Source organism: Arachis hypogaea, chromosome 20, assembly GCF_003086295.3.
Source record: "Arachis hypogaea cultivar Tifrunner chromosome 20, arahy.Tifrunner.gnm2.J5K5, whole genome shotgun sequence".
Lineage (NCBI taxonomy): Eukaryota > Viridiplantae > Streptophyta > Magnoliopsida > Fabales > Fabaceae > Arachis > Arachis hypogaea.
Genome location: NC_092055.1, coordinates 22998067 through 23016587, shown reverse-complemented (window position 1 = coordinate 23016587; position 18521 = coordinate 22998067). Strand labels below are relative to the sequence as shown.

The window sequence follows — 18521 nt, the reverse complement described above, 5'->3', positions numbered from 1 at the left end:
CGAAAAAATCCCAATCACATTAATTTATTTCTGAAGGGGGTTGTGGATGTTTCTTTCTTTGTAATTGGATGTTTCTTTTTTTCTAAAAGAAATATCTGTATTATAAATCCCAATATATTTCTTACTAAGGATCCATCCAGAATATACAAAAAAAATCTCAAATTATATTAACAAAAAACAATTATTTGTACCTATAAACTTTACGAACGTTGACAAAAATACCATCAAACAAGGAAACTATCGTTATACCAAGGAAAGATGAGTTTTGTGTGACAAAAGTACCTGAATCCTAATCTTTTGTTTACTTTTTTATTAAAATTTCCAAATTACCCCAACCCTTTATCTTCAACCTCAACTCCAACCAAAATAAGGGGGCGAACCCAAATGCAATGGCGACAACGTCAGAGCTCTCCGCCTCTGCTTCTACTACAAATGACGAGGAACACTGCCACTCCCTTCAAATCGAGTATCTCTATCTCGTGAACTTCTGCCAGAAACAGAGATTTAAATGCGCCGGTCGATGCTACTAATAAGCGGAGTTTTCCAGAAATTAAAATCCAAAGGAGGACTTCTAGGGAAGGATGGAGAAGTCAACACAGTGGAGTTCAAGTAATTCAAGTAACCGGCAACAATGAAAAACACAAAGTTACACAAAAACTCAAACCATCAGTAACAAAGAATTAATTCCAAAGCTAGAGAATCCAAAAAAACTAAGCAAAGAATCCCAAATTCAAAAAGAGACATAACCATTCCCCCTCTTGTAACCTCTGCCTAAATTAGAACTAATGGTGTATGGCAAGCCTGTTGACGCTGCTGAGCTATGACTGACGGCTGCTACTTGAACTCTGCAAGAAGATGAAGCATTGATCGAAGATTGATGAAGCTTGCTCCATCGACATCAAGCACAGCTCTGTTCTTCTCGTTTGATGCGAGCACAACCTACATAAGCCAAGGACGATGCATTTAGTTCAATGGGTCTTTCTTGGCATCAAGACATAATCGTTACGGGCGTTGTCGGCGACCTTGAGGGAGCACGGTTTTGGTTCCTGATCTGGCTGCCAGAATTTGCAAATCTCGCTGAGCCTCCTCTATTCTCTCTCATTCCCAACGCAACAAGCAAACTTGGTCTCAATGTCGACCCTTTGAGGAAGGAGACGAGCTTGTTGTCGTGCAAGGTTGGGTTTGTTTCATATTGTGAGGAAGAAAGAGAGAGAGGGAGAGAGAGAGAGTGGGTAAGGATGGGGAGGATAAAGATAGGGGTAATTTAGAAATTTTATTAAAAATTTAACAAAAGATTAGTGTTTGAGTACTTTTGTTACATGAAACCGACCCATCTTTCATGGGTATAACATTAGTTTTCTTGTTTGATGGGTATTTTTGTCAAGGTTTGTAAAGTTCATGGGTACAAATGGTTGTTTTTTCAAAAAAAAAATTTCAAATTACATGAAAAATATCCAAATCACATCGAAAAATCCAAATCGCATCAAAAGAATTAGAAGAAGAAGAAGGACGGTGGCAGAGAGTGCAATGCGATGGAGGATAGAGCGGGATGGAGAACAGAGATGTGAGGGATGATACGCCTACTGTGGTGTGATGGAGGAGTGTGACGTGAGGGCGAGGGCGTGGCGTGATGAACAATGGCGGCGTGATAGGAAGCTGGAGACAGATGAAGGAGTGCGACGCAATGGTTGGGGCGCGACGCGATAGGTGACAGCGGTGCAATAGGGGAAGGAGGCAGATATCAACGGTGCGATGGAAGGGAGTAGGAGTGGAAGAGAGAGGATAGGAGTGCGTATAGTGAGTAATTTATGGTTTTAGGTTGTATGGTGCGGATATATAGAGAGTGCAAAACCTAATTTTTTGAATTTCGAATTTAAATTTAGAAGGGAGTTGGCTGAGTTGGCTTGTAAGGGGGTTATCTCCCTATACTTTTCCAAGTAAAAAACACAATAAATAATTTCATTTAGTACCAAATATTTAGCATAAGAACCAACAACATCAACCACAAAATCATATATCAAAGTAACTACAACAAAATACACAACACCAAAATTAATTCTACCTTGCACGAAATTATGTTTTAAACAACACCGAAATTATCATTAATCGTAACAAAATAGATTGATCGAAAAAACAATTCAAAAATTTTAGATTTTATTCTAATCCAAATTCCTAATTATCAACACTACTTTTCACAAAGAAAAACAAAATTATTCAACTTGTATACAAAACTACTACACGAACACCAATTACTCATGAACTACATTAATCAAAAGAACGAATCAAACCTTGTTGAGTTGATTCGACTTAGAACAATGATCCAATTCATCTTGGTTCAACTGATATGAACTTGCATCATACATTATTTTAAAAAATGAAGCTACTATATGTACAACAAGAAGAAGACGACGACAACAACAACGACGATGACAACGATGATGGAGGAGAGGAAGAGGAGGAGGAAAAGGAAGGAAGAGAAGAAATTCAAATAAGAAAAGGAGGAGGAAGAGGAGGATATGGAGGTGGTGGTGGTAACGACGGTGATAACAAAAGAGATAGATGAGGAAAAAGGAGGGGGAGGAGAAAGAAGAGTGTGTGCGCATGATGTGAAAAACGGTTATAGCAACTTGGATAGACTTGATTTAAGTATTTTGCTTAGTTGTAGAGCTTTATTCGATAGTGAATTAGAGGTTAAAGATAAAAATCGGTAATTTAAAAAATGAGAAAATAACAATTTCTAACCATAAAAGATTTGGATGTTGACAAAATTGACCATGAAAAATTGAAACTAAAATTATACCCATACAAGATAAGTTTTGTTTGACAAAAATAACTCATCTATAAATGGGTTGTTTATAATTATGCAAATATCTCTCTCCTTTCCTCTTCCTTCCTCATCTCCGATCCCTTCCATAACCACCACCACCTCCGCTGCAAAATCCACCACCACAGAGCTTGAAGGCAGCACGGTCATAGGCCTTGGTGGGATCGATGGTTCTGAACTACACTCTGGACCCTTGTTTGTTCGTGTCACGAATCTCCGCGACAAATTTTTCCCACAGCTTTTGGCGAACAACTCTATAGTGCTTCTTCTCTGACTCCCGTAATTTTTATAACACATAATAGAATATTATAGATTTTTTTTATATATTTTAAAAAATTATAATATTTACAACTTAGTCATATTATTTTTATTATTGTCTGAATTTTTAGTTCAATTTCGTCTATTTTTTGTTTATAAATTTTAGTTGTATTATTCTGTTCTATTAACTTTGTTAGTACCCAACAAATAAAAATAACAACTATGTTAGGTATATACTAAAATTAACTACTAAATTTAGTCTTCAGTGTATAATATATATTGAAATATAAAATACACATTAAAAATGAGTTAAACTACATATATAAATATAAACAAATACAAAATAACTGATTTTTGTGATTAATTTTAATGTGTAAATAATATTTTTGTAAAAATAATAATAACTAATATTTTTCTTTTATTTTCTACTTTTCGTTATTATAACCCAACAAAATATAAAACTTCTTTATTTCTGTCTCTTTATCTCCCTCATCTCTGAAGGAAGACTATATCCCCATTTATTGGTGGCTACTTTGGCAACCAAAGAAGCCAGTACATATTGGATTGTCCCAATTATTTACTTTTTTTCATTCTATAAGGTATACCATCACATGCTTCAGTACCAATATAACATGACTAGTTGCTACGCACTTCGTTCTATTATTGCATGATAGTATATCTAACCTCACGACACATATGCCAGTTGCTGTTCCAGCTTGCATGGTCACTGAACTCAAATTAAATATAATATATATAATATTAAAAATTTTATTATCTAAATAATAATGATATTTATTAAACTATTCTTCTATCTTAATCCATGACAATAATAAAAATATCTCATAGTCTTCAAATTCAGCCTAACAAAAAAAACTGTTGGACTACACAGTAAATTAATATTAAACTTAAAAAGATAAAGAAAAAATGCTTAATAAAAGAATCAACTTCTTAGTGAATACTTTTTTCCTGTGAAAGCTTGAAATTTTGGTTCTTATGGTTTCTGGGTTGTTTCTGTCTTGTGGTGTGACTCTTGAGTAGTGGATTTCTGAGAGGCCTTGTGTGGTCTTGATCCAAAGAGAAGCTTCTCAAAAGTTGTAGATGAAACATTATTCGAGGAAGACTTGGAATCAGAACTCTTGTGTTCATCATCACCTTGCTGTTTTGCCATACAAGAGGAAGAAGAAGCTTGTTTATTTGATGGTATGGATGGTTTACCATCTAAATGCCTTGCAAAACCAGAGAATGATACAAATTCTCCAATCTTTGTTAGAATATCAGTGTCATCAGCTTTTTGCTGTTGTTTCTTGCTAGATGAAGTAGATGACAACTGTTTCTTAACTTCTTCTTTATAATCAAGAGGTGGGACAAAATCAACTTCATAGTCTGTTTCCAATGAGGCTGATAGCATGAGATGGCTTAGTTTCAATCACATCAATGTAGTACTCTTTGTTGTTGTATGGAATCATTATTGTGTCACCAGTTGTTACACATGAGAAGCTCCTCAAATTAATCTCCAGAATTGCTTTTATATTTGAGAGATCCATGAAATCCTTTGTGTGAGGCTGCAGCTTGAGGTATGTTCTTTTTGCAAGTGTGGTGCTTTTCAGAAGCACAAAATCTCCATCTTCTATCTGCATATTTTTCATCATCCAATTTGGTACAAAAATTTTTCCCTCTTTAGCAGTGAATTCTAGGACACCGCAGTGAGAAAATTTTTCATTAGAAAGATGTCTCATTTCAAATAACATAGAGTATTCCACTCCAGCATACAAAAGTTTATTAAGTGCTGAAGGGACATGATAATCTTATTGCTCGGTTCCAAATTTGACTTTTTAATAGAAGAAACAGGGTGACCGTGGTAATAATTTTTAAAAGCATCATCATCATGACTCACGTAGACTTCTTCATCTTCCTCGTCAATGTAGTAATCACCTATGTCAAATTGGTCCATTGGTATTTTGTAATGGACGATGATCAATATGAAACTGCGAACCCAAAGAAATCCCAAGAGTAAGTAATTAAAGATAAAGAACAAAAAAAAATTGTGAAAGAATAAAGATAAAAAATATTGTATCAGTATTTTTTGATTGATTGAATTGAATTGTGAAGATAAAACTAAATATATATAAAATATTGTCTACGAAAGATAAAAATAAAAATAAGATAAGATAATAAAGACTAAAATTAGAACTCATTTATAAATTTTGTTGGACTGAATTTATAAGTTACGAGATTTTTTTATTGTTATCTTGGGTTAAGATAAAAAAATAGTTTAATAATATTAATAAAAGAAAGAGCTCTAACTACTCTCGCAGACAAAATCATACTCATTATTATATATCAAATATGAGTTTATGAAACAAATCTCGTTATTCAGTTACCATCAACAGTTTCCACTTGTGCAAAACAAGCATGTTTTTTTAATATTATAGCATGCATGTGGTGTGTGTGCTGTCCGGTATCATTTCTTACATTATGAGGAAATTAAATAATATTCATTTGAAAACCATGTTCCTCTCTCTCATATGTATTCTTCAGACAACTAAGCAATAAAAGGATGGAAGATACTTAATTGAGAATTGAGATGACATTTTGAACTTGTGGACTTGGAAATGGCTTTAGGCTTAGACACAATCGATATAGCTCGGCTCACTTAATTAAAATTATTCAAAGCCCCATGTGAGTAATTGCTAGTTTCACAAATAATGATTGAACTTCTCACCTCAAATTATCTATTAGAGTAAAGAATTTGGCTGCAAAAATACTTTACAAGCCTTAGCTGCAAGGATACGAAATTGTTCTTTCGATCTCACGTTTCTTTCTTTTTTATTGATTTGTTTTACTCGGAAATGTGAAAAACTTTCTCGTCTGCAATAAACTAGTAATAATTTTTATGTAATTTTTAATTCTATTATTGTTTCCTCTTTTAATGTGTGTAAAAATAATAAAAATAAAGTTAATTAATATAAAATATAAATTCTAATTTAAAATAAAAATATTATAGATACTAAATAATTCCTATTTGAAGTATTTTTTTAATTTTTAAATATTAATACTTTTATCATAAAAAATCATGATTACTATATATTTAGACTTTATTGCGTGACAATTTTTTTTTTTTAATATTTTGGTTATATATATATATATATATTCTCATTATTTAATTTTTGGAGAGGAAGTCCCCATGTGGTGAGACCGTGAGAGATAGAGTCTCAGTTTTCAATTTGAAACTTCCCACCAGGAGACTCTTATTCCCATTCTCATCTTCACTTAATAATTTTCATCCTTAGGTGGATCCTATTGGTCAATGGCCATAACATGGATAATATTGTATTATTTTTATAGAATTTTGATTTAATTACTTTATTAATTTTTATAATTTTATCGAATTTTTAACTAAATTTTAATATTTTTTAATTAAATTTTTATACCACATTTAATTTTATAATTAGATTATTTTTTTATAAAAATATTAAAATTAATAGAATATTTCTTTTAAAATTAACATTTTTGATATAAAAAAGACCTCATTATAAAATTTTGATAAAACTGTAAAACCAACAACATAATTAAACCTAGAGTACTCGTTTCTAACCTTAAAATACTCAATCGTAAAATCCACAAGATTGGAAAGGGAGCACTCGAATGCGCAGTGTGCCACAACTGGGAGACTTCATACGCGGCGCCGCCGCCGTCGTGGTTTCAGAGTTGACAAACGACTTGTCCTCATCTCACGATTTGGAATTGCGGAACTGAAACAAGGTCGTAGTTGCCAGGGAGCAAGAGAGTGAGAATTTGGAGAATAATAAGAATGAAAGGAGAAGTATTAATGAACCCGAAGTGCTATGTTTGAATATGAACCAAGTATTGACTTTGGAAGATTAGGGCTCCAATTGAAACGGCGTCGTTTTGGTGCGGAGGACTAATATGTCTTGTTTTCAAAAGCTACATACTACGTGTGCTCCTGTAACGGTCTGGTTAGCGCCACGGGAGCCACGTCAGACTTTTCTGTTGGGTTAAATGGAGTCACTTTAACGGAAGAGTAAATTTGTTCACATTTTAAGAGAATCAGGAACATAAATGTATTTTTTAATCCTTAAGATGAAAATGTCCGCGAAAAAAAAAGTTAAGGACCTATTTGTCCTTTTCTCAAAAAAATAAAAAAAATATATGTTAGCTAATTTTTTTTATTAAAGATAAGGAGACTTAAATATGCGACTTTTTAGGTGGATATAGAAAGATTATATCATTTGAACTATAATTCATTGGTAACTAACGTATACCTTAACAAATACAAATCAAGACTGTAATATAATTATTATATTTATTAAAGTTTGAAATATTTTATTAATAATAATCTTAATTTGTTCTTTTAAGACACGGTTAGGAATATTTTTGAATTACAACGTATATCCCTTCCCTTTACTCTAAATGGTTTTTGAAATCCCCCATCCATTGGTACTTTTAAGATTAATTGTGATACTAGTTATTTTGGTTCGGGTGATAGTGTTAGTTTTGCTTGTGTTATTAGAGATTGTAATGGGAGTTGGCAAAGGGGGTGTTTGAGAATGATTGAGAGTAATAGTATTCTTCAAGGAGAATTGTTTGCCGTTTGGAGAGGATATCTCTTAGCTTGGGATGTGGGTCAACGAGATGTTATTTTTGAGACGGATTGTGTGGAAGCATTTAATCTTCTTACTCAAAATAGTTTTGGGTTTATTGATTCATTAATACTCAAAATAAGAGATATCATGCATTGGAATTAGCGTGTTAACTTTCGTTTGATTATGAGAGATGCAAATACGGTGTCAGATACTATGACAAAGATGGCGATGAAGTTACAACTTTCACATGTGGAACTTTTTTCACCTTGGGAAGAGTTTAAGAATAGTCTTAAACGGGACTGTCCTTCTATTTAAATAGTTCATTGTTTTGTTTTTCTTTTTGTTTAGTTTATTTCAGTTAAAAAAAAAAAAAGGCATGTGTGTCTTATAACACGTGTTAGTTAAAAATAAAAAATAGAGAAATGAAAAAGAGAGAGAGAAGTTAACAAATAAACGTTAACTGTGAAGCCGAAGCTTAGCCGTTAAATTGAGCGTTGGAATCTCTGAGCTGTAAGCTGTCGGTGCTGTTTTCTCCACTGATGACGGCGACACATTCACACACACAATCACAGCATCCGATCACCACCACACCACAAGCTTCTTCGCTCTTCACACCCTTCCTATCCCATCCCATCCCATCATATTCCAAATCAACACTTCAAATTTCCAACCTATATAAACAATAAACCACCGCCATTTTCCCACTCTCTCCTCTCTCAAGGTTCTATTCCCATTCCTCTCTCTCTCAAGTTACTAACATCGCTTTCATTTCTCACACACTTTCATTTTTAATCATTCCTTTCGTTTTTTTTTCCTGCCGTGTTGATCTAGAGTTGACTAACACTCACTACATGCTTTCCTCTCTTCACTTCCTCGGTTGTTGATCTGCATTTTATTTTTTTGGTTTGTGAAATTTCACCGTGCACGTGTAGTGTAGACTAAATTGATTCAGATGTAGATACTAATGATGGTTATTTCACTCCAATTGATGTGATTATTATAAGCATTTGATATTTTAGAACTAATTCGCGTTAGTTTGCGATTGACTGATTCATGATTGGTTTCTGATTTGTGCATTCGTGCTGTGGCAGGGACAGGGAGGCTTTGATGTTCTGATAGTCTTTCCTGAATAGATCTGGAGAAGGGGGGCACTGTCCTGGACTAATCCGATTAGGGAGTATCCTTGCACCGAATATGGCAACCACGTTGACTTGGAGGTTAGCTGCCAACAATGGCACCACCCTCGCTGCTAATGACCTGGTACTTCAGTTCTGCACGACTTCCATTTTTTCATTCTTATTTTCCTATCTAGTTTCATCCTTAATTCGTGACTCTGACATCTTGATGGAATAGTTAGTTAGTCAGTTAGATATTTGTGGTACATATGAACGTATGGGGATACATATGCAGCTCCGTAATTTTTTTTTCATTGTTATTCGCATGGTACACTCTGTTTTGCCACAATCCTAAAATAAATGAGGAAAAAAAAAAAAAAAACTTAAGTTGAAGCAATGGTCTTATTTGATCAAGATGGGATATGTTGTGGTTTACCTAATGCTTAGTTTTCCATACTTTACAGGATTTATAAATAGGGGAATGAGTAAAGAGATAACTCGTTTCAATGTAGTATGGAATTAATAATGAGAGTAAGGAAAGAACAATATCACATGCTTCTAAATTGATATTGTATTGTGTATAATATATTATTAGCAACTTGGTGTGGTAAACATATGGAACTATTTAGAGATATACAGACATTCCATTTGACCTTCTTGAATGTCATTCTTTTTCTATTGCAGGAAAGAAATGGTGATGGGAAGGTTCAAGATACAGAGTCTCCAACACCCCATTCTGTTTTGAAGATGGGACTGAGGTTAGTTAAACCTTAAAACATGCCTTTAAAGTTTAAATTTTGTCAAACAGGAACAATCTGCAGCCTAGTAAAATGTTGCTTGAGTCAGTTGTTTTACTTTCTTCTGTTAGAGGCCTTTTGTTCTTTAGCCTCATTGATTCTGCTTGCAGTCAAGCTAGCACCTGCGAATATATCTTCTTGTACTGGTGTTCTAGTGTGTTTTCTGTGTCAAAATGTCTGATACAGAATGTTTTTCTTAAGAACTTCATACATAGAACCAGCTAACTTGATATTTTGTTATATGGATTATGGAAATTTGAATATTTGGGCATACAAATCTTATATACAAACATGTGTACCTTAAATTAATATTCTGTTTCAGAGAACGCAGTAGCAGCATGGAGGATCCAGATGGGACATTGGCAAGTGTTGCCCAATGCATTGAGCAGCTGCGTAAGAGTTCATCTTCTATGCTAGAGAAAGAGAACTCCCTGAAGCAGTTATCGGAGCTTATTGATATGCGTGAAAATGCTTTTAGTGCTGTTGGATCTCACTCTCAAGCAGTTCCAGTGCTTGTTTCCCTTCTCCGGTCAGGATCCTTGAATGTGAAGATACAGGCAGCAACTGTCTTGGGCTCCCTTTGTAAAGAAAATGAGCTGAGGGTTAAAGTCTTGCTTGGAGGATGCATTCCTCCATTGCTTAGTTTACTCAAGTCCAGTTCTGGTGAAGGTCAAGTAGCTGCTGCCAAGACTATTTATGCTGTCTCTCAAGATGGTGCCAAAGATCATGTTGGTTCAAAAATTTTTTCAACTGAAGGTGTTGTGCCAGTTCTTTGGGAACAATTGAAAAAGGGCATGAAGACTGGAAATGTAGTTGACAATTTATTGACTGGAGCATTGAAGAATCTCTCCAGCAGTACAGAGGGATTCTGGAATGCCACAGTACAAGCTGGAGGAGTGGACATATTAGTGAAGTTACTAACAACAGGACAGTCTGGCACTCAAGCCAATGTGTGCTTTTTACTTGCGTTCTTGATGATGGAGGATGCATCTATTTGTTCAAAAGTGTTGGCAGCAGAGGCAACAAAACATCTTCTCAAACTATTAGGCCCTGGTAATGATGCCCCTGTTAGAGCTGAAGCAGCCGGGGCGCTCAAATCTCTGTCGGCTCAGTGCAAAGATGCAAGACGAGAGATAGCCAATTCTAATGGCATTCCTACTCTGATTAATGCTACCATAGCGCCTTCGAAAGAGTTCATGCAAGGAGAGCATGCTCAAGCATTACAGGAAAATGCTATGTGTGCCCTAGCGAACATCTCTGGTGGCTTGTCTTCTGTGATCTCCAGCCTTGGTCAAAGCCTTGAATCATGCACTTCAGCTGCACAAATTGCTGACACTTTAGGGGCTTTAGCTTCGGCTCTTATGATATATGATGAAAAGGCAGAATCCACAAGAGCATCGGATCCTTTGGCAGTTGAGCAGACATTACTCAATCAGTTTAAGTCTCAGTCTCCCTTCCTTGTGCAGGAACGGACCATTGAAGCGCTGGCTAGTTTATATAGTAATCCCATACTATCAATTAAACTTACAAATTCCGATGCAAAGCGTTTGCTAGTTGGTTTAATAACAATGGCTGCCAGTGAAGTGCAAGACGAGCTTCTAAAAGCTCTCTTGACACTGTGCAATAGTGGAGGCAGTTTATGGCGTGCACTTCAAGGCCGTGAAGGAGTTCAGCTGTTGATATCTCTTTTGGGACTTTCATCAGAACAGCAGCAAGAATGTGCTGTTGCCCTACTATGCCTTCTGTCTAATGAAAATGATGAAAGTAAATGGGCCATTACTGCTGCTGGTGGTATACCTCCGCTTGTGCAAATTTTGGAGTCAGGATCTGCAAAAGCAAAGGAAGATTCAGCAACAATCCTTAGAAACCTATGCAATCATAGTGAGGATATACGTGCTTGTGTTGAAAGTGCTGATGCAGTTCCTGCATTGTTGTGGCTATTAAAGAATGGAAGCGCAAATGGGAAGGAGATTGCTGCAAAAACCTTGAATCACTTAATCCATAAATCTGATACAGCAACTATTAGCCAGCTTACAGCACTATTGACAAGTGATCTACCAGAATCTAAGGTTTATGTCTTAGATGCCTTGAGAAGTATGCTTTCTGTTGTTCCTCTTAGTGATATTTTACGCGAAGGTAGTGCTGCGAGTGATGCAATTGGTACAATGATAAAAATTTTGAGCTCAAGCAAGGAAGAAACTCAGGCGATGTCTGCAGCAGCTCTAGCAGGACTTTTTGAAACAAGAAAAGATGTGCGTGAAAGCAGCATTGCTGTTAAAACTCTTCTATCAGTCTCGAAATTGCTTAATGTCGAATATGAAAGTGTCTTGATGGAAACCTCACACTGCCTGGCTGCAATATTTCTTTCAATCAAAGAGAACAGGGATGTAGCTGCTATTGCTAGAGATTCATTGTCTCCATTGATTGCACTAGCCAACTCCTCAGTTTTGGAAGTAGCAGAGTTGGCAACATGTGCTGTGGCAAATCTTATTTTAGATGGTGAAATTGCAGAGAAAGCTGTTGCAGAAGAGGTTATCATGCCTGCTACAAGAGTATTACGTGAAGGCACAATTTCTGGAAAAACACATGCAGCAGCAGCAATTGCTCGCCTCTTACATTCTAGGCAAGTTGATTATGCTGTAACAGAATGTGTGAATCGTGCTGGTACTGTTCTTGCGTTAGTTTCTTTTCTAGATTCTGCCATTAATGGATCTGCTGCCACATTGGAGGCTCTAGATGCACTCGCTATTCTGTCCAGATCAGAAAAAACCAGCGGAAAGAGTAAACCTGCATGGACAGTTTTGGCTGAATTCCCTAAAAGCATAAGCCCTATAGTCCTGTCTATTGCTGATTCTACACCAACATTACAGGATAAAGCTATTGAGATATTATCACGACTATGTAAGGATCAGCCTCTTGTCTTAGGGGACACTGTTGCTACTGCATCTGGATGTATATCTTCAATAGCTAAGAGGATAATTTCTACTTCCACAAATGTAAAAAAAAAAATTGGAGGAGCTGCAGTGCTTATTTGTGCTGCAAAAGTAAATCATCAGAAACTGCTGGAGGATCTGAACTTATCAAACTTGTGTGCTGGTCTTGTTCGATCACTTGTTGATATGCTTAATTCTTCAGACTCATCTTTGGCCAATCAGGGAGATGACAATAGGGAAGTCATCAGCATTTGCCGGCATACAAAAGAAGAATCCAGTGATGATCAATCAAACAGTGGCACTGCCATTATATCTGGTGCCAACTTAGCTATATGGTTACTGTGTATCCTTGCTTGTCATGATGAAAACAGTAGAATTGCAATAATGGAGGCTGGAGCGATTGAGGTTCTCTCAGAGAAGATCTCAAATTATTTCTCACAGTATAGTCAGGTAATAAGTGCATTTTCCATGACATTTCAGTCAATAAAAAATAAATACACAAACCCACTTCATTGACTCATGTAATAGTTACTAGTCAAATATATATTACGAATAACTATATTTCTGTGTATTAATGTTTCTGTGATCTTTTATGGAAAAATTATAGATTGATGATAAAGAAGACAGCAGCATGTGGATTTGTGCTTTGTTGTTGGCAATATTATTCCAAGATAGAGATATTATACGTGCACATGCAACCATGAAATCTATACCAGCTCTTGCCAATTTGCTGAAGTCAGAAGAATCAGCAAACAAATACTTTGCAGCACAATCAATAGCTAGTCTGGTCTGTAATGGCAGCAGGGGAACACTTCTTTCTGTGGCTAATTCTGGGGCAGCAAATGGACTCATCACGTTGCTTGGCTGTGCCGATACTGATATTCAGGATCTTCTGGAATTGTCCGAAGAATTTTCTTTGGTACGTTATCCTGATCAAGTTGCTCTTGAGAGGTTGTTTAGAGTTGATGACATCAGAGTTGGTGCCACTTCTCGAAAGGCAATACCTGCCCTCGTTGATCTGCTTAAACCAATTCCAGATCGTCCAGGAGCACCATTTTTAGCACTTGGGCTTTTGACTCAGCTTGCTAGAGATTGTCCATCAAATAAGATTGTAATGGTAGAGTCTGGGGCCTTGGAGGCAATAACTAAATATCTTTCGCTAGGTCCTCAAGATGCAACTGAAGAAGCTGCTACAGATCTGTTAGGAATTCTGTTTGGCAGTGCTGAGATACGGAGACATGAATCTGCGTTTGGTGCTGTCACTCAACTTGTGGCTGTCCTGCGTTTAGGAGGAAGAGCTGCAAGGCATAGCGCTGCAAAAGCCTTAGAAAGTTTATTCTCTGCTGACCATATTAGAAATGCAGATACTGCTCGACAAGCTGTTAAACCCTTGGTAGAGATTCTTAATACAGGTCTAGAGAGGGAGCAGCACGCTGCAATTGCTGCATTGGTTAGGTTACTGAGTGAAAACCCTTCAAGAGCACTCGCTGTTGCAGATGTGGAGATGAACGCAGTGGATGTTCTTTGCAGGATCCTTTCATCAAATTGTTCAATGGACCTCAAAGGGGATGCTGCTGAATTGTGTTGTGTTCTTTTTGCAAATACAAGGATTCGGTCTACGATGGCTGCTGCACGCTGTGTGGAACCTCTGGTCTCTCTCCTTGTAAGTGAGTTTGGTCCAGCTCAACACTCTGTTGTTCGGGCATTGGATAGGCTTGTTGATGATGAGCAACTCGCTGAATTAGTTGCTGCACATGGTGCAGTTATCCCTCTTGTTGGCCTACTGTATGGTAGGAACTATGTTCTTCATGAGGCCATATCGAGAGCTCTAGTCAAGTTAGGAAAAGACAGGCCTGCTTGTAAAGTGGAAATGGTGAAAGCTGGAGTTATTGAAAGCATACTTGACATCCTTCTTGAAGCACCTGACTATCTATGTGCAGCTTTTTCGGAACTCTTGCGGATATTGACAAATAATGCTAGCATAGCTAAAGGACCATCTGCTGCTAAAGTGGTAGATCCCCTGTTTTCTATGCTGACGAGACAAGAATTTGGGCCTGATGGACAACATAGTGCATTGCAGGTTTTGGTTAATATCTTAGAGCATCCACAGTGTCGTGCTGATTACACGTTGACTTCCCACCAAGCTATTGAGCCACTTATCCCTTTGCTTGATTCTCCAATATCAGCAGTACAACAATTGGCTGCTGAACTTCTCTCACATCTACTTCTAGAAGAACACCTTCAGAAAGATCCAGTGATTCAACAAGTAATTGGCCCGCTCATAAGAGTTCTTGGTTCTGGTATACACATTTTGCAGCAGAGAGCTATGAAGGCCCTTGTTAGTATTGCACATATATGGCCTAATGAAATTGCAAAAGAGGGTGGTGTTGTTGAAATTTCCAAAGTGATATTGCAAGCTGATCCTTCCATTCCCCATGCTTTATGGGAGTCTGCTGCCTCTGTTTTGGCATGTGTTCTGCAATTTAGTTCTGAATTCTACTTGGAGGTGCCTGTTGCTGTTTTAGTAAGGTTGCTTCGATCTGGCTCAGAGAGCACAGTTGTTGGTGCATTAAATGCCCTTCTTGTGTTGGAAAGTGATGATGGAACCAGTGCAGAAGCAATGGCTGAAAGTGGTGCCATAGAAGCTCTCTTGGAGCTCCTAAGATCTCATCAATGCGAGGAAACTGCTGCAAGACTCTTGGAAGTATTGCTAAACAATGTGAAGATCAGAGAAACCAAAGTTACTAAATCAGCCATCTTACCATTATCCCAGTACCTCTTGGATCCACAAACCCAAGCACAGCAGCCAAGGCTATTAGCAACTTTGGCTCTTGGTGATTTATTCCAGAATGAAAGTCTTGCTCGAACAAGTGATGCAGTTTCAGCTTGTCGTGCTTTAGTGAATGTGCTCGAGGAGCAACCAACAGAAGAAATGAAAGTTGTAGCCATATGTGCTTTGCAAAACCTTGTAATGTACAGTAGATCAAATAAAAGAGCAGTTGCAGAGGCCGGTGGTGTTCAGGTGGTTCTAGATCTGATAGGTTCTAGTGATCCTGAAACATCTGTTCAGGCTGCGATGTTTATAAAACTTCTGTTTTCAAATCACACTATTCAGGAGTATGCTTCCAGTGAAACAGTCAGAGCAATAACCGGTGAGTTCACTTATCATGAAGGTGTTGACACATCATTTTATTCTGATCAACTGCATAATATTTTGTTTTCATGTAATTCATAGAAGGATGTCTTTGTTACTTTTCCTCTGATCATGGTCCAGATTTCCTCATATTTGCATTAATTGTTCTGTAATCAATGAGCTAACAAAGTTTTATGGTCTTTTAGCTGCTATTGAGAAGGATTTGTGGGCTACTGGAACTGTGAATGAGGAGTATCTGAAAGCCTTAAATTCTCTATTTAGCAACTTCCCACGATTGAGAGCAACTGAACCGGCAACTCTTAGCATTCCTCATCTCGTTACATCCTTAAAGACAGGCTCAGAGGCTACACAGGAAGCTGCCTTAGACACACTCTCTCTGCTCAGGCAAGCTTGGACTGCATGCCCGGCAGAAGTTTCAAGAGCTCAATCCATAGCAGCTGCAGATGCTATTCCTTTGCTACAATACTTAATCCAATCAGGCCCACCTCGGTTTCAGGAAAGGGCAGAATTCTTGTTGCAGTGTTTGCCTGGTACTCTGGTGGTGATCATCAAGCGTGGTAATAATATGAAGCAGTCTGTTGGAAACCCAAGTGTTTATTGCAAGCTGACACTTGGCAATACTCCTGCACGGCAGACCAAGGTATATATTTTCTCTTAAGCAATAATTATTGCATATTATGATATTATGATCTACTCTTGTGCATGGGGTGAAGTGACATGGGTGTAAAATGTACAGACAAGTAGATCGATACATTATATAACCTTACTATGAGACTTATAGATGATTGTATCTCTATGTCTCTTGATAAAGTTACCTACTCTATCCGAATGAAAATAGAAATGATCAATTACCATATCCTTTATATAGCTGTTGTGTGTGCGTTTTTAAGTTATTGGTTTTGAGGAGGAAGCTAGAAGAGACGGGCTTGAAGTATGAAGATTAGTTCATTTTACACAAAGTTTTTTTGTTTTTTTTTTGGGACAGGGTAGACTTTAAAGTTCAACCCCTTCCTTATTCCATTCTCCTCTCAAAATCGAAACTCATTAACAAACTTAAAAGAAAATTTCTGCTGGTCATGCATATTGCCACTGTGGGTTTGTTGACACATTGTAGGCTATAGAATACAGATATGATTTTTTATGTGAAAGTACTTAGCTTTTATGTTCTTGTCCCTTCCCTAATGACAATCTTAAGTTCTTAAGGGTTATATATTTATTGCCTGAGTAAGTGAGTGTATCATGTAACACTAGGAACAATGTATTTTCTGCTGAATAAGGACTTTATCGTAGATCAGTTTTCCTGGTAGAATATACCAAATTACTAATGACGGTGAGAATATTCTTATCAGGTGGTCTCAACTGGCCCCAATCCGGAATGGGACGAAAGCTTTTCATGGGCCTTTGAAAGTCCTCCTAAAGGCCAGAAGCTTCATATTTCTTGCAAAAATAAGAGCAAAATGGGGAAGGTAAATGCTGATATTTATTCAGTTCTTTCCTTCTGAGTTAGGATTGATTTACACTTCTATCAATTGTTACACCGTTTAGTAACTTTTTTTTTGTTCATGTAATTTTTTAAAATGCCAACCATTGGATTAGAAGCTTGTGTGTTATAGATCCTCTCTAAACTTGTATTTATCTCAACCGAAAATCGTGTGTTATACCTTTTATATACTTGAAAATTAACGTGATATATTTGTTCAAAATATACATAAACAAAACTTTATTCAATTACAGGATTATTGATGTGATGTCCGATTTCGATGAAATTTTGGTATAAATTATCTTTCATTATTATATTATTGTAATGCAATGGTTAGTTAGATAAAATATATGTTTTATAAAAAGTTATAATTGACGTAACTTTAATCAAATTGGTATTATTCGATCCTAACTCTCTATCTATAAATTAATTAAATTTTTGCTTTTACATTTCCACTGAACCTGTTTTTTGGTATCTGATTACAGAGTTCATTTGGAAAAGTGACCATTCAAATTGATCGGGTGGTAATGCTAGGAGCAGTATCTGGAGAGTACACACTCTTGCCGGAAAGTAAAAGTGGCCCCTCAAGGAATTTGGAAATAGAATTTCAATGGTCCAACAAGTGATACCCTTGTCCTTTCTTAGTATCAAGCTTTGGATCTGGAACATAGGGTACATGGTTTAAATTAAATTTTTTTCACATTTTCTAATATTTGTCATGCTTTTGTAATGTGTATATAACTGCAATTGTTTATTTTTTTGTCTCCGGTTCCAGACAAATTCTTTTATCATTAATATTCTTTGTAACTTTAAGGTGTAAGTTACCATCATTGCCTTAGGATAAACACTAGCAGGCCTGCTTGGAGCACCTTATATGCTTTTTGGATGATGTCAATTTCGGGAATATAGTGGGTCTGTTTTATCATTTATGCATTGTGGGGTTGTACAATGGCGAGCAAATTCGTCATAAAACAATAATATGAAGTGTCATGTTAAGGTCGCCAGAAGAAGGGGAAAAAATGTCATGTGATGTTTTTTTTTTAGATTTAAATGGGTTTACTTTGGAATTGTTGGTTCATATATATATTTTTCTTAAAAATCAGAACTAATATTTGATTGGATAATTCAACAACTAAGCCATATTTAGATCAAATCAAGGTTATTAAATTGGGATACATATCTTGTATCAAAAAGTCTATTTTTTTTGTATTGTATATTCTATTGTATCGTATTGTGTATCGTAAGTTATATAAACAATAATAATAAATAAAATAAAACTTTTAAAACTCAAATAACTATATCATTAATGTCAGATATAGACTAAAAAAATTGCAAGTAAGTTTTGTAATTTAAGTT

At 36.3% G+C, this 18521-nt stretch overlaps 1 protein-coding gene and 1 pseudogene across 4 annotated transcripts; one reads left to right on the top strand and one right to left on the bottom strand.

Moving 5' to 3' along the window:
* Positions 1-4073: 4073 nt before the first annotated feature.
* LOC112784383 (uncharacterized) lies at positions 4074-5130 on the bottom strand (annotated as a pseudogene).
* Positions 5131-8118: 2988 nt separating this feature from the next.
* LOC112785184 (protein CELLULOSE SYNTHASE INTERACTIVE 1) lies at positions 8119-18232 on the top strand. 4 transcript variants are annotated; one of them, XM_025828630.3, is made up of 8 exons: positions 8119-8407; positions 8778-8946; positions 9486-9559; positions 9921-12981; positions 13139-15683; positions 15871-16325; positions 17035-17151; positions 17651-18232. In XM_025828630.3, exons 2-8 carry the CDS (start codon positions 8881-8883, stop codon positions 17789-17791), a joined length of 6459 nt encoding a protein of 2152 aa, XP_025684415.1. In that variant the 5' UTR covers positions 8119-8407; positions 8778-8880; the 3' UTR covers positions 17792-18232. The 4 variants fall into 4 exon arrangements, with proteins under 4 accessions (XP_025684415.1, XP_072086850.1, XP_025684416.1 ...); XM_072230749.1 differs by having other exon boundaries at positions 8281-8676; XM_025828631.3 differs by having other exon boundaries at positions 8390-8589.
* The last annotated feature ends 289 nt before the right edge of the window (positions 18233-18521 follow it).

Coding starts and splice junctions, on each gene's coding strand:
- LOC112785184 (XM_025828630.3), top strand. CDS start 8,881: ATGGCAACCACGTTGACTTGGAGGTTAGCTGCCAACAATGGCACCACC. Junction 12,982..13,138: donor ATTTCTCACAGTATAGTCAG/GTAATAAGTGCA, acceptor GAAAAATTATAG/ATTGATGATAAAGAAGACAG. Junction 16,326..17,034: donor CTCCTGCACGGCAGACCAAG/GTATATATTTTC, acceptor TATTCTTATCAG/GTGGTCTCAACTGGCCCCAA.